This window comes from Bombina bombina, chromosome 5 (genome assembly GCF_027579735.1).
Source record: "Bombina bombina isolate aBomBom1 chromosome 5, aBomBom1.pri, whole genome shotgun sequence".
In the NCBI taxonomy this organism is placed as follows: Eukaryota; Metazoa; Chordata; class Amphibia; order Anura; family Bombinatoridae; genus Bombina; species Bombina bombina.
Genome location: NC_069503.1, coordinates 203,788,133 through 203,808,984, shown reverse-complemented (window position 1 = coordinate 203,808,984; position 20,852 = coordinate 203,788,133). Strand labels below are relative to the sequence as shown.

Sequence of the window (20,852 nt, the reverse complement as noted above, 5' to 3'; positions counted from 1 at the left end):
TAAGGGCCTGCCTTGTCCCTCCCTTCATCCGTGTCCTAAAGCTTTGGTATTGGTATCCCACAAGTAATGGATGAACCCGTGGACTGGATTCACCTTTACAAGAGAAAACAAAATTTATGCTTACCTGATAAATTTATTTCTCTTGTGGTGTATCCAGTCAACGGCCCTCCCTGTCATTTTTAGGCATGTGTTTTTTATTTTTAAACTACAGTCACCACTGCACCCTATAGTTTCTCCTTTTTTTTTTGCTTGTCTTTGGTCGAATGATTGGGGGTGGCAGTTAGGGGAGGAGCTATATAGACAGCTCTGCTGTGGGTGTCCTCTTGCAGCTTCCTGTTGGGAAAGAGAATATCCCACAAGTAATGGATGAACCTGTGGACTGGATACACCACAAGAGAAATAAATTTATCAGGTAAGCATAAATTTTGTTTTCCCTTGCACGTTGCCTTAGCAGCCTAAACTATCTTGTCAGGAGTTAAGTTTTTCTGTGGTAACCATGTGCAGGAATAATAATCTACTACAGAGCATGTTTGTTAGGCAGCCTCTGTTTCTTTTATGTGTCCTTACACTTTATTTCGTTTTAACACAATAAAAGAACCAATCATATATTCCTAGTGTTAGCTTTACGTTTCAATGTTGCACTACAAGAGGTTTGAAAGGGTCATCATTTTAATACTTTTTAAATTATATAGATAGATACTCTCACCAAAATTACAACCACAAGGATTTCAAACCAATTAATACAGGGTCCATAATGGAGGCACTGACTGCCAGTAAGGGCCTCCTCTATGGATGATAGATAGATAGATAGATAGATAGATAGATAGATAGATAGGACATAGACAGATATATTTTTGATGTCCCTTTGAATATAAGCATTATGTTCATTCTTCAGTATTGAGAGTGTCTCTTCTCTTCTGTAAACAGGATGCTGGAAGCCAGCAGATTGGGTTTTTGCTTGGAAGCTGTGGGGTTACTGTTGCCTTGACTAGTGATGCCTGCCACAAAGGACTGCCAAAGAGTCCTACAGGGGAAATACCACAATTTAAAGGTATGTTTTATAGCACCTACAAACACTAACAAAACATGATTTGCTTTTTTTATTGTATGAGGTGCACAGTCTGCTGTAAACCCCCTGCTCTGTTAGCCACTGCCTCCTCTGGGTCATACGCTTGTTCCATTTACCTTCAAGTTAAAATGTAAAGAAAAAAAAAAAAGCTTTTTAAATGATGTATTTTATGAAATTTACCTCTTTTTAGTATCCTATGTTGAAATGTGTCCCCTTTCCTTGAGAGTATGCTGAAATAGACTCAGGAGCTTGAATGTGTCTTTAGTACTATATATAGAAGCTGTGTTTGCAATAATGTTTATCACAATGTGTGTGTGTGTGTGTGTGTATGTGTAGGGGCTCCATAATAAATGTAAGCTATTGTGTACAGGTATGCATTTATGTTTGTATGTGTGTGTGTGTGTATATATATGTGTAGGGGCTCCATAATAAATGTAAGCCATTGTGTACACAGGTATGCATTTATGTTTGTATGTAGGCGTATGTGTGTGTGTATATATAAATGTGTGTATGTGTAGGGGCTCCATAATAAATGTAAGCCATTGTGTATATGCATTTATGTTTGTATGTAGGTGTATATGTATGTATATGTGTGTCTGTATATAAATGTGTGTATATGTGTGTCTGTATATAAATGTGTGTATATATATATATATATGTGTGTGTATATGTGTGTCTATATATAAATGTGTGTGTATATATAAATGTGTGTATATATAAATGTGTATATATATATATATATATATATATAAATGTGTGTATATATATGTGTCTGTATATTAATGTGTGTATATATAAATGTGTGTATATGTGTGTCTGTATATACATGTGTGTCTGTATATACATGTGTGTCTGTATATACATGTGTGTCTGTATATACATGTGTGTCTGTATATACATGTGTGTATATATAAATGTGTGTGTATATATAAATGTGTGTATATGTGTGTGTGTGTATATATAAATGTGTGTATATGTGTGTCTGTATATAAATGTGTGTATATGTGTGTGTATATATAAATGTGTGTATATATTTGCATTCAGCAATTTTTGGAGCCAGATTTATTCTTGTGAAAGTGAAACACATTAAAAGGACAGGAAACTAACATTTTTTTCCTGATTCAGATAGAGCAAGTGATTTTAAACAGCTTTCCAATTTACTTCTATTATGCAATTGTTTTTGTTTTCTTGATATCCTTTGTTGAAAAGGATACCTAGGTACACTGCTGCTGATAGGTTGCTGCACATATATACCTCTTGTAATTCACTGAAAAATGTGTTCAGATAGCTCCCAGTAGCATATCCTTGCTTCTTCAACAAAGGATACCAAGAGGACAAAGCAAATTATATAATAGAAGTAAATTGGAAAGTTGTTTAAAATTTAGTTTTCTATCTGAATCATGAAAGAAAAATGTTGGGTTTCATGTCCTTTTAAGATCTGTATTTGCACATTCAGAAGAATAATTCTGGCTCCGAAAATTGTTAAATGTGGCTTTGGACTGCCAATTTCAGCAATCATTTAGTGCCAAAAAGTCTGAATGTGTTTATATGTATATATAGCTATATCTATCTATCTATCTATCTATCTATCTATATATATATATATATATATATATATATATATATATATATAATCATCTATCTATCATACAGTATATGTGTGTGTACATTTAAATAGCATTTGATGGATATTTTCACTTTTCATTATTATGTTATATAGTTTTCACTGTGAAGTAAGAAATGTGTCTTTTTTTTTTTCCATTTTAAGGTTGGCCAAAGTTGCTTTGGTTTGTCACAGAATCCAAACACCTTTCCAAACCTCCTCGTGATTGGTTTCCACATATCAAAGATGCAAATAATGACACTGCTTATATTGAGGTTTGTATGTTTTTTATCACCAGATTTTTATTAATTCATATAATTGCAATTTCACAATTTTATGTCCCCCACTTAAGTTGTGTTGGTTTTACCCAAGGTGAATTTGATTTCAATCAAATAGATTTAAAGGGACACTAAACACAATTTTTTTGCTTCATGATTTAGGTAGAGAATACAATTTTAAACAACATTCCAAGTTACTTCTGTTATCTAATTTGCTTCATGCTTTAGATATCCTTTGTTGAAGAAATAGCAATGCACATGTGTGAGCCAATCATACGAGGCATCTATGTGCAGAACCCAATCAGCAGCTACTAAGCCTATCTAGATATGCTTTTCAGCAAAGAATATCAAGAGAATGAAGCAAATTAAATAATAGAGGTAAATTAGAAAGATGTTTAAAATTGCATGTTCTTTCTGAACCATGAAAGAAAAAATGTGGGTTGTATGTCCCTTTAAATTACAATTGACATCACTAGGCAGACTAGACTTTATTTTAACTGTGGTTTTCTACATAAAGGGCTCCATGTTCTTAAAAGGCGGGCAGACAAGCTTCTCAGCTTGAGAAGTTGTCTGCTTGCCTTCGTTGCGTACTGGCAGCGGACGAACAGGATCCGCTGCCCGTATGTATCATTACATGCTCAAGTGAGTGTGTAAAGCCTGCCCATTTTCTCACGCTTTGAGTGACCAATCCTGTGAGAGAAGGGACTATCAATCACCCAGTGCGCGCGCGCGAGCGAGCAAGCTCTCTGTGATTTCTCTTTGCCACCTCAGAGATCTGATGATTGCTGCTGCTTACATAGCGGGAAGCAGGCTCGCATATGCAAACCTGCCCCTCAAGGGCTCCGGAGCAGCTTACGCTCCTTTGTACATGGAGCCCAAAGACTTATTCTTGCTAGTTGTTATAACCTTAATATTTACAAAAAGAGTGTTTCGTTTTTAGAATAATATATTTTCAGACTAATTTTACAGTTAGATTACTGATTTGGTTATATATCTTTAGAAACACATGGATTGATAATTAGAAAATGATTGTGAGGTGAACTATCGCCAGTTTAATAGGTTAATCATTCATTTTTTGACAACTTTTCTGCTGTACTTTATTGGAAGGCGAAAAATAATCATTATCATTATAGCCATGTAACGAAAACAAAAACACCTCACACTTAGCTCCTAGTGCAGATTTTTTACATCTTCTATTCATGAACTTCTTGAAACTTAAAGTGCATGTAAAGTCAAACAAACATCTCTGCCTCAAAGTATTTAATTTCACAAATAAACCCTAGTCTCATTCATCATATTTTCCCAAGATGTAAACTAAAGTCAATATATATCATTTTAATTACTATTGTTTTCGCCGATTCCTCCGCCTGCATTTTTGGTCCCACTTTTCTTTTTTGATTGACACTTCTCTGTCTGCTTGTTTTTTGCTTCCCCGGGGCGTCAGGATCTTTGTTCCTCACGTCACTTTCTTTAAATGCGCATGCGTGAGCTACCCGATGACGTAGCATACTCCATGCTCGTCCTCGAGTCTCGCATGCGCAATACCTCTTGAATTTCATTCATTCCAAGAGCTGAGGAGCTGTTGTTTTCTGTAGTATTGGTCGCTATACGCATGCGCGATTTCTCCGCAATTGTTTAATCGCATGCGCAAATGTCGGCCCTGCTCGTGAACGAGCTTACAACAAACGTCATGGAGTGGGAGTAAAATATTAAAATGAGGCATCGGATGTAGGGCTCCTAACCAGGAAGAAGACGGTTGGGAGGAGTCGAGTACTTACAACTACGATAAGTAAAAAATGAAATAAAAGTTTATTGCATTTGTTTTTTATGTTTATATGAATGCGGTTTACATATTTATAACATTCTGAGCAAGTATGTTTGATTTCATCAAGTAAAATTTACAATCACTTTAAGTGATGTTTTGTACATAGATTTTGAATTATTTTTTGCAACTCTGCATCTTTATTTTAAAACATTTTTGCTTTAAAGAGGAGGCATGTTATCTCTGCAGACACAATTTCAGAGTTTTGAAAAATGCAAAACCAAGAATTTTATGATAAAATTGCCCAAAATTAATCTTACAGAAACCACTGGGAGAAAATAACATTGTGAAATGATTAATGAAATTCATTTTCTAAAAAATGTAAACATTGCAGCCATTAATATACATTCTTATATAAAACGAATACTTGTTTCAAGATGGATACATTTTGGACTATAATGTTAATCTTAAATAGAAAACTATATTTAGATAGATTTGTCCTCAAAAATCATCTTATTAAAAAAAAATATATATTTTCTAAGAAAAATAAAATTTATTTTTGTTGTTAAAGGGACAGTCTAATTGGAAATTAGTTTTGTTTAAAAAGATAGATAATCCCTTTATTACCCATTACCCAGTTTTGTATAACATGATTATATTAATATACTTTTTACTTCTGTGATTACCTTGTATCTAAGCCTCTTTAGACTGGTCCCTTATCTCAGTTCTTTTGACAGACTTTAGCCAATCAGTGCTGACTCATAGATAACTTTATCCGAGTGAGCACACTTATCTATATGGCACATATGAACTAACACTGTCTAACTGAAAAACGGCTTAAAAATTAGCATATGAGTTTACCTAGGTTTAGCTTTAAACAAAGAATACCAATAAAACAAAGTACATTTGATGATAAAAGTAAATTGGAAAGTTGTTTAAAATTGCATGTCCTATCTAAATCATGAAAGTTTAATTTTGAATTGATTGTCTTTTTTTAAGTTGCTAAATAATCTTGAAGTATTTCCAAATGTATTTTTTTAGTGCACAAATGTGTGTTTAACCTCCGTAATACTTCCATGTTTAACCTGTGTAACATAAAATTTTGCCACCAGACACACTGCCAAACTGGTCCTGCACAAGCCACTGATTGGTGGCTACGTTTATAGGTTGCTCTGATTGGCTCACCTGCCATGTGCTGCTCTAGAACTGCAATGCATTGCTACCAATAAGCTGAGGGTTAAACACAAAGATCCTCACAAACATTTGTGCAATAATAAAATGCTTAAACTCAGAGCATTTTATTATTCCATTAAAGGGATAGTAAACCACTAAATTTTCTTTTATGATTCAGATAGAACATACAATTTTAAACAAATTTGCAATTTACTTCTATTATAAAATTTGCTTCATTCTCTTGTCATCCATTGCTGAAGGGACAGCATTGCACAACTGACAGGAAGCTGAACACATCTAGTTAGCCAATCACAAGAGACAAATGTGTGCAGGCACCAATTAGCAGCAGCTCCCACTAGTGTATGATATGTGCATATTCATTTTTTAACAAGGGATACTAAGAGAACGAAGCACATTTGAAAATAGAAGTGAATTTAAAAGTGTCTTAAAATTACATGCTCTATGTGAATCATGCAAGTTTCATTTTGCTTTCATTGCCTTTAATGTGGCCCTTTAAATATATTGTGTCTTATATGCTCTCTTCCTGAACCGTTTGCCTCTGTGTGTTTTGGATGTGTAGTGTCCTGAATTTACAGTAACTGGAATAATTAAGTTGATCTCACTTTTATTGGTCTTTACCTTTTAAAGAATATATTGCATATTATGATGTTAATCCTTTAGCTAAGTCAGCAGGTTGCAGTACATTACTTTATGTTGCAGTATATGGGAGTTTATGTATCTGTTTAACTACAAGAGGTGTTTTCTGCTGTGCAGGGTCCAGTTTTAGTAGAGAACAAGGATGTCTTAAAATAGATAAGATACTGCTGCTTTTTCTAGTGCTTCCTTGTGATGCCAGAAGGGTTTGTGCGAGTCAGGCCTTTTATTTCATGATCTATTGAAATAGAGTGTAGGTTAATGTGCCCAAACATTATCTAGATCCCTCTAAACTTGTCAGATACTGTTTTTCTCTGCTCAAACCTAGAAGTTTCATGAGTTTTGGCTTTTCCATTGTCAATAAAACATTGAGCCTTTTTGGGTGTGATGTTGGTGTAACATACAAAAGTGAACTTAAGTCAGTTACATCCTAATTTCCCACAAAACTCTATGTCCACACCTATGTTTGTATTGCAGCAGTGAAATACGTGTAAATGTTTTCTCATGTTGGGCTATACATAGGGCCCTATTCTGATTTGTGTTTGGACACATTTAGGTATATTAAAACATTTTTTGTTGGGGGGAACTTCCGGGTGGCACCCATGATAGGTTGTACAATTCCACACTGCTCCTCCATCCTATCCATTTTTGCCTGAAATAACTCTCCAGATAGCTCAAATATTAGCTACACAAGCAGCCTTTTGACTTGCTAAAGAGTCTGCATTAGATGAGCTTAAAAGTACTGAGATATATGCAGTTTTGAGTTCCCGGAGTAAATAAACCTAAGGTTGAGGCCTTTACATCACCCCCCCGGCGAGGCACATTTGGGCCTCGTCGTTAAGCGGCACATAGTGCTGAATGCAGGAAACCTACCTACAAAACCACAAGCTGATTATCCCCTGAAGTAGATCTAGTTGCCATGGAGCCTACTTGCATACTAAAAGAAATAAGCCGTATGCTTTTTCATTACCGAGAGGTCTTCTCGGGAGCATTTCACAAACTGTCCTGTGTTTCTTCAGTGGATTCTACTTTGAGCACCTCTCCGACTGTGTTGGAGAGTAAGTTGTGCGATGACGGCGTAGTGAATACTCCTGAAAGGCGACTGACATCTCTCCAGACAGCTACACAGGCGGGCCTTACACTTTTACCCGCTGCTGAGGGTATACCGAAGGTGGATAGCACTATAGAGCCTGGGGGACCTCCCGCGATACCTACCTACCACCATGTTGAAGCTATGGAACATTTGGATGGCAACTTTGTGGCCCCAGTCTCACAGAGGGTCAACACAGAGACTCAGTTGTGTCGGGTTGTGACCCAGAGGATGGCCCTGAGGAGGATGGGCGCTCCAGCATACAGTCCGGTCCCAGGCACTCAGAATAGAAGGAGCCTTCCTGCAATGCATATACGTGGTACCAGTTAGTTTCGGAGCCGTCCTCTGTTAAGTACCTGACTCTGCTGATTCCCCCAAAGCCGCAACTTCCTAACCTACCTGGAACAGAGAGCCGAGGATGGAGTGAAAAAAGGCACTTCCTCAGTATGCCACTCATGATGGCTGCACTAAAATTGCAGTGTTCTGTGTTCTGCACACCACTGCTGCTGGATTGTACTTTCAGTATGGCTCTTACCCAGACCATGAAAACAGGTGTGGGCTGATAAGTTGTTTACCGCACATCCGCAGTGGGTATAGTATAGAAATTAACTGAACGAAGCCATATAGTTAAAGCTATCTAATGCCTATCAAATTTTCTTTTGGTAGTCTACTATGTGGACTTACTTACCAAATGAAGTTCGCCCTTCCTGTAAACGTCTTCTATAGATTCTAATTATAGACTAATGATGGCTACTGAGCCTGATGCACGGGGGAAACGCTGGTCTGCAAAATGTTTGTGCTGTTCTTATAGTTATAGGCAGGATTATTTTTGATAACTTGCTCTTAGAATGTTGGTAGTTGTCTATGTTTTAACTTTAGAGTGTTTGCATCCACCCCTATACCCTATTATCGAGTTTAGTAACAGCTAGCTCTTTGGAGGATTTCACTATTTATAATTCACTGGGCTTCTAAAGGTGTATTGAATATAATTACTATTTCAACGTGACCCCCTTTCCTAACTGTTCTATACTAGTATATACTAGAAATCATACCTGTAGGTCTATCAGACATATACAAGGCGGGAATATTCGCCCTTCCATCATTATCATATTTCTACTCGAGAGTATCTTTCGTCAAGAAGTAGCCCAAACTTATATAAGTATCTCACTATATGAATGTATGTAGGATTGCACAGTTATTAATTTTTTATAAATATTATGTTCTATACTGAAATCACGTCATTAACCTGGTTGTTAGACTTCCCTCTCCTCTGGCGCACTTATGCTAAACATATTATGAAACATCTTTCACATTTTTGGATACTGCTGATAGCACATGATACCACGAAATGTCAGTCAGTATGTTGATTATAATATAATCAGTAACGTTGATATTGCTAGTACACTAGTTTTGGGCTTGCTCACATTAGAAGTGCATCTTGTCACCTAGATAATTATTTGTATGACCACAGTGTCAGCACATAGCAATGTTAGCATATATATTCTGCCTTAATGTTAACATTGACAATGATCCTTAGGCCTTTTTCTTAGACTTAAAGGGGCGCTGCCTGCGGCCGGAGCGGTGCGACCTAATGCAGATCATAACCCACAGATCATCCTTATAAATAACTGATATGATACTATACCTGGGTAACTCCTTATGTCTGCATTAAACTATAATGTTTTCTAATCAAAGATTATGTTCACACTAATTTACAGTTCTAGGACATTTGGCACCTGAGATGTCCATGGTTTATAGGTTTTGCATTCACCTGACGCAGCTAATTTACCACATAGATAGGGTGAATGTGCTAAGGATGTGAATTAATACAGTTCTGTCTAGATGTAGGTTAAATAAGGGGATTTCCTAATACAATCTTCATGCTGCTACCCTGGTTTATTGCACTTGATATACACTATATTTTAATTACAACTGTGTGACCATATCAACCTTGCCCTTCTAACCTCATTATCCCTAATTTGCATCTCTAAATATACTGTGTTCTTACAACTAGCTGACTCTCAATCCATTGTCAAAATATCTAGTGTGGCTCAGATGCTGAGAGATAATACCTTTTCTTCCACTTCATACATTGTGACTTCCTTAGCATCTACATACCTTTGGTCCCATAATATCCCCCTCAGTCACTCTAATTACCGCTTTACTCTTTATAAGATGTTTTTAGATGGGCTACTGCTCTATATGGAAGGCTTTTCCTTTATTACTGATATTATTTATAACCTAATAGGGGATATTCAGCTATATTTATAAAAAATATTCTACATGTATTATGTTACCTTGGTTACACAATTCAAATTACTTAAAAAACAAAAAAAATGTGTTTTTTCTTGGAGATCCAAGCGTGGTCTCTCTAATTTCAGACATACCTGCTGTAGTTTATACTATGTTGGGATGTCCAATAGAGGCCTCATGAGCTTATTTTGTAGGTATACGAGAATGTTTGGCAAGTACTGTTTTTTATTTCTCTTATCTTATGTCATGTAAAATATATTGCTTTTATTTCAGTTAAGCTGTTAGCTTTGAACTCCCTCTTGTTTTTACATTTTTTCTGTATCTAGAATCATAATGACATTCAATGTTTGTATGCCTTTGACTTAAACCACAATAATAAAAAAAAAAAAAAGATTTTTTGTTTTTTAAACATTTTAAGACCTACCTGTTGACAATCTTACCAAATGCATGGTCATTTTAAAATTACTCAGCCGGTATTTTTCTTCAACAAGCTGATGCAAACGTATTTGATAGTTTGGCCGGAATAATTTTTTCCATTTGCACATAATGACTGTCATTATATGTAGATACGTTGAGGTGTTTTACTTTGTGATCTTTTACAAATGGTGTGAAGATTGTAAATTAAAAGTAAACAGACTGAATATATTTTCATTGGGAATAGTGTTTCCCTGAACATCACATGATCATGTTTTTTTAATTAGTTCTATGACAGTTTCTAGGTTCTGTAATAAATAATAATACAAAAAACATAATTAAAGGAACAAAAATCCCTCAAATATTTAAAGGAGCTTGTAGGTAGAAAACAAATAGCTCTAATGAGTTTTGACGGTTTATTTTTTAGCCCTATGCTGTTCTTATTAGTGTATCATTTACCTGAAAGTATAAAATATACCTTGTCTTTTTTTGCTTGCACGTTTACATTATAACTTTAATTCATAAAGTTGTATAGACGTTATTGCAAGGCACCAATAATATATTTTATAAAGTAATTTTAACAGAAAGTTATAATGATAAAGCTTGTATAATGGCTTGTAGCATAAAATAAATGCCTCTTTTCCTTTAAAGGGCAAGATTACAAATCGCGCGGCAAATCATTTGCAATTACCATGCGTGTTATGACTTTTTCGCATTTGGGGTATGCGCAGCTATTACAAGTTGCAAAATAACTTATTTTGCGTGCACGTTAAGCTGCGTAATGCAAACAGCCAATATTTCCCAGTCAACGGAGAAGACAAATAGAAAAAAAACACCACTAAAACCCTAATATGTTGCGCAAAACCCATGACGTGTTATCCTTGAAAAGTGCACATGAAAATGTTTTTGCAACGGATTATGTTCTATTTTTTTTCTAAATACATATTTCTCTATACATATTTCTTTATATATGTGATGATTTTTGGCCTGACATATCTATTTATAGCGATATATGAACATATATGTCTAGATATCTCAAGATCTATATGCGAATATCGCTTTGAAAATCCCTCTGAGATACTGTTTAATGTGCATAAGATTGTAATGTAAAATATTTTCATTATCTCCATAGTTAACCATATCTCTATACATATAAATCCATGTTTCTCTGTATGTCGATGTAAAATCCCTGCGTCTGCTTTTTTTTTCTCTAACACCTGAGATCTCTTATCTTTTAGCCCTTATAACTTTTGTGTGCAATATATTTTTTTAAAACGTTTTATTAGACAGTGTAATTATGAGTGTAACTGTACTTTGTAATGTATTTTTGAAGCGTTTCGTGAAACTTTTATCTTGTGCAAAATTGTTAACTACAGCGCTTCGATCACGGAAAAGGATTGTTGTTTAAAAGGCGAATGCATGCCCGCAATTAAGATTTCCTTCTTAATACAGGGAGAGTCCACAGCTGCATTCATTACTTGTGGGAATACAGAACCTGGCCACCAGGAGGAGGCAGACACCCCAGGCAAAGGCTTAAATACCTCCCCCACTCCCCTCATCCCCCAGTCATTCTTTGCCTTTCGTCACAGGAGGTTGGCAGAGAACTAGTGTCAGATGATTTCGGAGTAGTTCCTTAGGAAGGGTATCTGCCCTTCGAGGTGGGACTGGAGTTTTAAGTAGTCTTGTCAGCCTCTCAGTGAGAGTATTGATGAAAGTTAGAGTTTGGAGATGCAGGGAAAGTCTTTCTGCAAAACCACTTAGACAGATCAATGTTTTAAGGTAGTGCAGCAATATATTTATGATGAGGTATACTTGTGAAATCCTTGTATCGAGCATTTAATCACAATGTTTCCAAACACCCGCATTATAGCCATATGTAACAAGTGCCTCTGTTTCCAAATTGTATCCAAAGTGTGTACAAACAATATGTAAAATAAAGAAAGACGGCTTACCTCTTGTATTATCCGCACATCATCAGGAATTCACTGATTCCTGTCTAGGAGAATCTTCAGGCCAGATCCTACCAGCCAGATCTGTGGGTACCTGTTTGTTGTAATGTGCACACACCTATGTGTGTCAATACCTCAGCGCACGTCTTCCTCTCATGCCGGTCTCGAATAACCAGCTACGGCTCCACTTGTGCTGCCTGGGCTGTCCATCAAGCTGTCATAGAAAGTGCAGATGTCCAGATGTGATATAAAAGAAAGTCTTTATTAGTACAAAGCGTTAAAAATAAAATCCACTACAGGACTTCATAGGACACAGCACACATGGTTCTTAGCGTACCTCACGTCACTGACGCGTTTCACGCCCACAAGGAATTTCATCAGAGCTGATGACCATAACTTGAACTGAACTATTTAACAATGAGGATTCGATTACATAGACCAATGAGAATCCATTAACAATTCCCTTCTTTCTCACTCCATTAAAATAATATGGTAAACTTTCAAATACACATAATTAATACATAGTTCAACAGTAAAAAAAAATCATAATTTAAAAGAGAAAAACGAAGGTATTAACTGACTGCTTATTTTGCTATATTGCTTAGTGGAAAAAATTCTGGCAGACTATAATCATGTAACCGCAATACATTTCTGTGAACATCTATAGTTGGCAAAATATTCCAATTCCATGTACAAATATAAATGAAGGAATTTTGCAAATAATCTATATTTCATGATGTATCACTGTTACTTTAGTTACACTATATTTTATTACTCTACTAATACTGCACCACAAAATATTAAACATTAATCGATGCATTTGTATTCATCCACATTGTGTTTGTTAGAGTTAAATGCAAAAGTAGAAAGAGTTGCTAGAAAAAATTATTATAGTCAACTCTGGATTACAAGATAGTAAAGTTGCATTCACACTAACCATTTTATATGTTAGGTCTACTCTAAGTCTAATCAATAAATAACTTAAGGTCACTTATTTTATTAATGCCATACGGGTGTCCTGTATTTAAAGTGTGGATCCAATAAATCTCACGCTTATTCAGGGAAGCATATCTATCCCCTCCTCTTAGTCCTAAGGTACCACATTCTATTCCCTGGAAGTCAAAAGCTCCAAACCTATTTTCATGTTTTGCAAAATGTTTTGCTACAGGCGTTTTTGGTATTTCGGCTTCCAAGCATAAAAGGTGCTCCCGAATGCTATCCTTCAGGAGCCCTGACGTTAACCCTGTATATTGCATCATACATATTTTGCAGGTTATTAAATTTATGACAAACGTTGAGTTGCAGTTAATGCAACTTTGTATCTTAAACTCCTTTTTTGTATGAGTCGATATGAAGGAATCACCCGCATTAAGATATTTACAACTTTTGCTCACCTTAAATACAGAACACCCGTAAGGCATTAATAAAATAAGTGACCTAAAGTTATTTATTGATCAGACTTAGAGTAGACCTAACATATAAAATGGTTAGTGTGAATGCAACTGTGTACTATCTTGTAATCCAGAATTGACTATAATAATTTTTTCTATCAACTTTTTCTACTTTTGCATTTAACTCTAACAAACACAATGTGGATGAATACAAATGCATCGATTAATGTTTAATATTTTGTGGTGCAGTATTAGTACAGTAATACAATATAGTGTAACTAAAGTAACAGTGATGCATCATGAAATATACAGTAGACCTAGAAAGGAAAAACAGAGGCGCCACATAGAGCAGTAAAGTCTTAAACGGAAGCGACACAAGGTGACGCAAGGTCTCTATTTGAAAGCCTCTCTCCAGATGTTAATGCACAACCGGAGTGCCAGACCAAACAGCACAGGACCTTCACAGTCGCCTGTAAGACACAGCAGCAACGTCAGGACACGTACCAACAGGTACCAGGGCTATCCAATCAGGAGAACCAAACGAGCCGGTTGTCAGCAGGTCCCAGGATCTATATAAAGTAGACAGGAGCACGGATAGTGTAAAAGTACAATCTTTTATTTGTACAGAATGTCAATAGCGATGCGTTTCTCAGCAAAATATCACAGCTGTTTCATCAGGCTACATGCACAATCATATACGTGTTCCTTATTTAAAACATTAGTGAACCAATCAGAGGCCAAGCCGGTGACAACACTTACCGTGACGTCAGTGACAGTGACATTCACCTGCCACCAATGATAGGAGCACTAACGTAAAGTTAAAAACATCAACACAGTATTAACAAATACAGAATCTAATGAAATGGAAATACAGTGCAAATATACATAAAAAATATACTTAAAAAATGTGTATAAAAATGAGGATAAAAATACCTTCATGATCTATGTGAGTCGAAAACACCATTCAATAATACAAATAAGTTTATTAATGGTGGTCATAATTTGATAATGCAAAACTATGCCTAAACGTATCACATAAGTCCTTCTAGTTAAAACCGAAAATATATATCAAAATACAAGGCAGAGATACAATAATCTTATGAGTCTCAGAAAAGGATTTGAGGTCAATAAAGTATAAGCTAGGTGTTACCCCATTGACTACGTATAAAATAGAAGCGAAATATATATACACATATTAGTAAGTATCGCAAATAAACTAGTTGTGCCAACTGATATAAATACAATAGTCATCATGATAATAGATACAGTAAGCATTAATATGCAAATATGATATATACTCAATACAACTGGTATACCACCGAATGATAGGAGTAGTAAATTATGTAATCGCTGAACTCTACTGGATAATGTAACTTTCTAAAGATTCTAAATCCTATTCGTGTAATAGTGATTATTATTGAAAAATCCCTAAGGGACTCTACAAAAACTGTGAAATCCGGGATATTATAACGGGAAAAACAAAATCAAAAGTTACCCCGTTCAAAAAACAATAGGAGATATATATATAGATGTCTCTAATATAAACATAATACTAAAATAAGATCGTTTTATTAGTAGAGTCTCCTAAGATAATTACGTAGGGTAAGTAGACACCTACATAGATAATTATTGGTGTACCCTATTATTGGTATCTGAATATTAGTATCTGGGAAGTGCGAGGATCTGTGGACATGTCGACTTATTTTTTGTTGAGAAGTGCCTTCCGTTTGACATAGGAGACAGCAGGACACTAGCCTCCTCAGGAGTTTTCGGCTCAGTTCAAAAGCAGTGACGTTATCTTGGGTCTCTGGAATAAGATCTGTATGGATCTGATTGTGGCCGGATACTTGGTCCTCCTTACATTCTTTTTCGAGATGGTTTTTCCTTTGCTTCGGTTGAAGCAACCTTCGGGAGTATGGGTTTTTGCAGGCTGTGGTGCCCTCAGATGGGGGCCGCCTCTCTTTTTGCCCTCCCATTAGCATTCATTGTCCTCTGTAGCTTGGTATAATTTCCCACAAGTAATGAATGCAGCTGTGAACTCTCCCTGTATTAAGAAGGAAAACATAAATTATGCTTAGCAGATCATTTCCTTTCCTTCTGTACAGGGAGAGTCCACAGCTCCCGCCCGTGTACTCTGATGGGCGGCCCTAAATTTTTTCTTGTTTCTTCTGGCACCTTTTTCACCCTGATATCTCTCCTACTGTTCCATGATGAGGGAAGTGGGGGAGGTATTTAAGCCTTTGGCTGGGGTGTCTCTGCCTCCTCCTGGTGGCCAGGTTCTGTATTCCTACAAGTAATGAATGCAGCTGTGGACTCTCCTTGTACAGAAGGAAAGGAAATGATCTGGTAAGCATAATTTATGTTTTTTCAAGACTTGTAATTCCTGGGTAATGGAAATTATTTGCAAAAAGACCACATTGCGCGTGGAAAACTCATAACCCATTACTTATAATGTTGCCCAAAGTGTCATAACAAGTAGAATGCTAAGTTCAATAGGCAGAAAGATTCCCAGCAAAAAAAAAAAAAAAAAAAAAAAGGTTCTTATGCCACTTTATTATTTACTAGAATATTGTGTTCAGTTGTAGAGAACATGTCTCTAGAAGGATATTAATAGACTAGAAGCTGCTTAAAAGAGAACTTCTAAAGTGGCATGTGGTCTAAAAAATAAAATTTACGCCTGGCAGTTGAGGTATAGGGATCTATGACAAACACGAACTCTCACCCTATTATGACCCTTGCCTGGATAACTAATAATGTCCCCCTTTTTTGCCATATTACATTGACTTCAGATACTTAGCTGTATGATGGTGTAGTTTTTTTTACATAATATGCTCTGTCTGTGTTTAGGATCATCTAGCTGATCTGCTTTCTACTATCTGCACTGATTTACAGGTGATATTTGTTACATGGAGTTTGGGAGCCATATAATGGCTTGAACCAGTTTTCATGTGTGATATTAACTGCCATTAAATTGGATGCACCTTAGTTTAAATTGGACACTTTTTTAAAATGGTATTCTCTGTCTGAATCATTCATATCTGTTTAAGTTTGAGCATAGTAGGTTTAGTAATTATTTGTAAAAGAACTTTATTACAGAAAGGGTGGTTGATTCATGGAATATATAGCCAATAGAGGTGGTAAAGACATAAGACGGTAAGGGAATTCAAGAATGTCTTGGATATGCATAACTGTATCATGAGTATTAAAGGGACACTAAACCCAATCTTTAATGATTCAGATTGAGCATACAATTTTAAGCACCTTTCTAATTTACTACTATTATCAAATTTTCTTCCTTCTCTTGGTATCTTTATTTGAAAAGCAGGAATGTATGGTAAGAAGCCGGCCCATTTTTGGTTCAGAACCTGGGTTGCACTTGCTGATTGGTGGTTATATGTAGCCACCAATCAGCAAGCGCTATCCAGGGTCTGAACCAAAAAACGGGTCAGCTGCTAAGCTTAGATTCCTGCTTTTTCAAATAAATATAGCAAGAGTACAAAGAATAATTGATAATAGGAGTAAATTAGAAAGTTGCCTAAAATTGCATGCTCTATCTGAATCATGAAAGAAGAAAAAATGGGTTTAGTATCCCTTTAATTAAGCTTATACTTAAAAGGACAGTCAGGTCCAAAAAAACCTTTCATGTTTCAAATACGGCATGTAATTTTAAACAGCTTTCCAATTTACTTTTATCACCAATTTTGCTTTGTTCTCTTGGTATTCTTAGTTGAAAGCTAAACCTAGGAGGTTCATATGTTAATTGAAGGCTGCCTCTAATCTAAATGCATTTTGTTAGTTTTTCACCACTAGAGGGCATTAGTTCACGTGTTTCATATAGATAACATTGAGCTGTTGCACATGAATTTACCATGGAGACAGCTCTGATTGGCTAAAATGCAAGTCTGTCAAAAAGCACTGAAATGAGGGAGCAGTCTGCTGAGGCTGCGATTCAAGGTAATTACAGAGGTAAAACGTGTATAATTATAACTGTGTTGGTTATGCAAAACTGGGGAATTGGTAATTAAAGGATTATCTATCTTTTAAAACAACAAAAATTCTGGTGTTGACTGTCCCTTTAAGAAATAAATATTTACAGACATTGATGGTCCATTTGGTTCTTATTTACAGACAAAATCTGTTTTTTATATTAATATTCCTTATTGACCAGGTGTCTTTACATAAAATTATAGATACATTTAAAACAAAGTAAGGGTTTATATTGAAAACACTGGGCTGGATTCACTAACAATAATTCTAGTTTCTCCATTTCCCATGTTAACACTTCCTCCCAACCTGTCAATATAGCTACATTTGCTCTCCATCAAATAACAGATGTAGGTGAGGATTGCGAGGGAATATAGCCCACTGACTTCCTAAAAAAAAATTGGAACTGCAATACTTTACATTACAGTTCAGTGGGTTAGCTGCGTAGTACAAACTCATGGTTATCTAAGCACAGAATAATTTTGTAATGTTGAAAAAAATCTTTGTTTAAAATAATTTTTATAAAATTGGGAAATTCTATGACCCTATAAAATGAATTATAATTACGTCAATTCAGTTTAGAACAATTATAGTGGTGAAGTTCTTTGGTCAAAATAAATATCCATTAGTTTAGAAATTATCAAAGATATTTCTCTATAAATCTGGTTATCACATTTTTATGTCGTTGGAATTGTTATACGATTTTGTGCGTCTTTGAGATTTGTTTCCTGGTGTAGAATTTAAGAGATCGATTCAAATCCATACTGTGCCCTTGAGTGTAACCCTTTTGTGAAACATGTTGTTTTGTCGCATTACGTGCTAACTTCTAATTCTTTTGTGCCATAGTATAAAACTTGCAAAGATGGCAGCGTGCTGGGAGTAACTGTGACAAGAATTGCACTGCTAACACATTGTCAAGCTCTCACGCAAGCGTGTGGTTACACGGAAGGTAAATATGCATCACTTCTTAATGGCACTGCTGTATTGCCTACATAATGAGGTATATTCTCATTCATTTGCATAGCACAACCAGGAAAGGGAGAGTCATTTATCTGCCAATTACCAGCTGCATACTGCCAAGGAGTTTACACGGGTTAAATACATAGGCCTAGTTTTCATTAATGGGCAATCTGGTAGTAACATAAAACACTATGTAGACTTTAAAGTGACAGTACACTGTAAAATTGTTTTTATATGAATGTATTTTCAATGACTTGTTATACCAGATGCAGAGTATAACATTTATGAGAAATTGCATTTTTAGGTTTATTTGTGCATATGAAATAGCTGGTTTTGTGCTGTTAAACCACAGCCTATTACAATGGGTTGAGCTTCAGGTAATATCAGATCTCATTATGTTATCACTTTTATGTACACAGACTTGCATCCTTATCTTATATTTGTCTAGAAAACCAAACTCAATACTTAGAGAGAACAAAGGAAAATTATAATTTTATTACTTAACTATCCTGCACCCCACTGAGAGTGTAATCTCTTCTGCTGGCTGTGTTTACTTGGGCTATTCAATAGAATATACTCCAGTATAGAAACTTTCAGTATAGGTTGGGATACCACAGGCTAAATCAGCTATTTCAAATGCCAAATTAGGGGTAAAGGAGCTACTTGTAAAAAAATTAAAACTCCAGCAGGTAAAATGAATCGTTGGGAACAATTTAAAGGGGAGAAAGATTTTGGGTGAACTGTCCCTTTAATGAAGATATTTGTTGTTGCCACCATTTTTTACAGCTTACAACAGCAATGGAAACTAGGCCATAGTTAGCCTAATGCAGACATTTACTTGTTCTAATGAATCATAGTATATCATTTTTGTTTTAGAAATTCCTTTTGTGTCCTTGGCTGAGAAAGGGCGCTAAGTACTAGCAATATGTAAAATCAGGTACAGTCATTGCTATCATAACTTAGTATCCCCACGGATGAGCGAGAAAATGATTCGTTGTAATAAGTCTGTTTGGTGGTGTTATTGTATTATTAGAACATTTTATATACAATTGCTCAACACAAATACACCAAATACTTTAATTCCTAAAGTGAAGAACGTCCTGCTTCTTACATACATCTAACCTGTTCTTTCTTTGGATAGCGGAAACTATTGTGAATGTGCTGGATTTCAAGAAAGATGTGGGGCTATGGCATGGGATCCTTACGGTAAGTTTAGTTCGTCAAGCTGGTTCTCATAAATGACATATATGCTATGCCACACCTCACAAGCATTGTGACGTAGTAAATCAAAAATGTTTGTATATAAGCAGAAAACATTTCTTTTGGTAACACAGGCATAGTCTGAGTATTCATATGGTGTGTGTATGTGTATGTGTATGTGTATATGTATATATATAATTAAGCTCATATTAGGAATATAACCTACATGCTTATTTTCATCATGGTGCTTTAGCTAGGTCATTGCTTCTCTACTTGTTGTTATCAGGCAGCCACCTGCTTCTTATCTTCTGTGATATGAACCACTTTAGACAGATTAAAAGGACATAATACTCATATGCTAAATCACTTGAAAATGATGCAGTATAACTGTAAAAAGCTGACAGGAAAATATCACCTGAGCATCTCTATGTAGAAAAGGAAGATATTTTATCTCACAATTTCCTCAGTAAGTCCTGTGTAAAAAGTTATACTTTAGCTGCTGTCCAGCTGCAGGTAAAAAAATAAATAAATAAATAAATGAAGAAATGAACAGCAGCCAATCATCATCAACAGTGCTGAGGTCAAGAACTCTCTTACTGTGATCTCATGAGACTTAACTCTAATGAGATTTCATAGTAAACGTCCTTAAACTGAATAGGGAAATAAAATGAGTGTGCACGATGCTCACTCCCTTGCCTGTCCCGGGACAGGAATACTGATTTGCTGCTTAAAGCCCTTTACAATGGGATGTGAATACTTAGGACATTTTGAGGTAAAATATCTTTCTTTTTTACATAGAGATGTTCAGGTGCCTAATACACTATATTGTGGCGCTCATACTAGTAAAAAATAAGCAATACTTTCCTGACTGTGCTATTACCTTACCTTGTCACTACACATGTTGTGAAAACATTATGTACAGTACGTATTGAGGCTGTGTTTTATCTGTATATTGGGTGGTACATGTTTTGTAAGATTAGCTCTTAGGTCCTAGGGGAAGAAAATTAAGGACATGAACAAGTGACTTGAACTGTAATACACCTTAATTTTAGCATTTGTACCAAAGAAACCA

The 20,852-nt window shown here is 35.7% G+C and overlaps 1 protein-coding gene across 2 annotated transcripts in view; it reads left to right on the top strand.

Moving 5' to 3' along the window:
• DIP2C (disco interacting protein 2 homolog C) overlaps window positions 1–20,852 on the top strand; it is a 911,498-nt gene that overhangs the window by 573,987 nt on the left and 316,659 nt on the right. For both annotated transcript variants that reach the window (XM_053713839.1, XM_053713838.1), the window contains 4 exons: window positions 928–1,051; window positions 2,838–2,947; window positions 18,467–18,569; window positions 19,722–19,786. In XM_053713839.1, coding sequence (XP_053569814.1) covers window positions 928–1,051; window positions 2,838–2,947; window positions 18,467–18,569; window positions 19,722–19,786 — 402 coding nt within the window. The remainder of the gene's footprint in view (window positions 1–927; window positions 1,052–2,837; window positions 2,948–18,466; window positions 18,570–19,721; window positions 19,787–20,852) is intronic.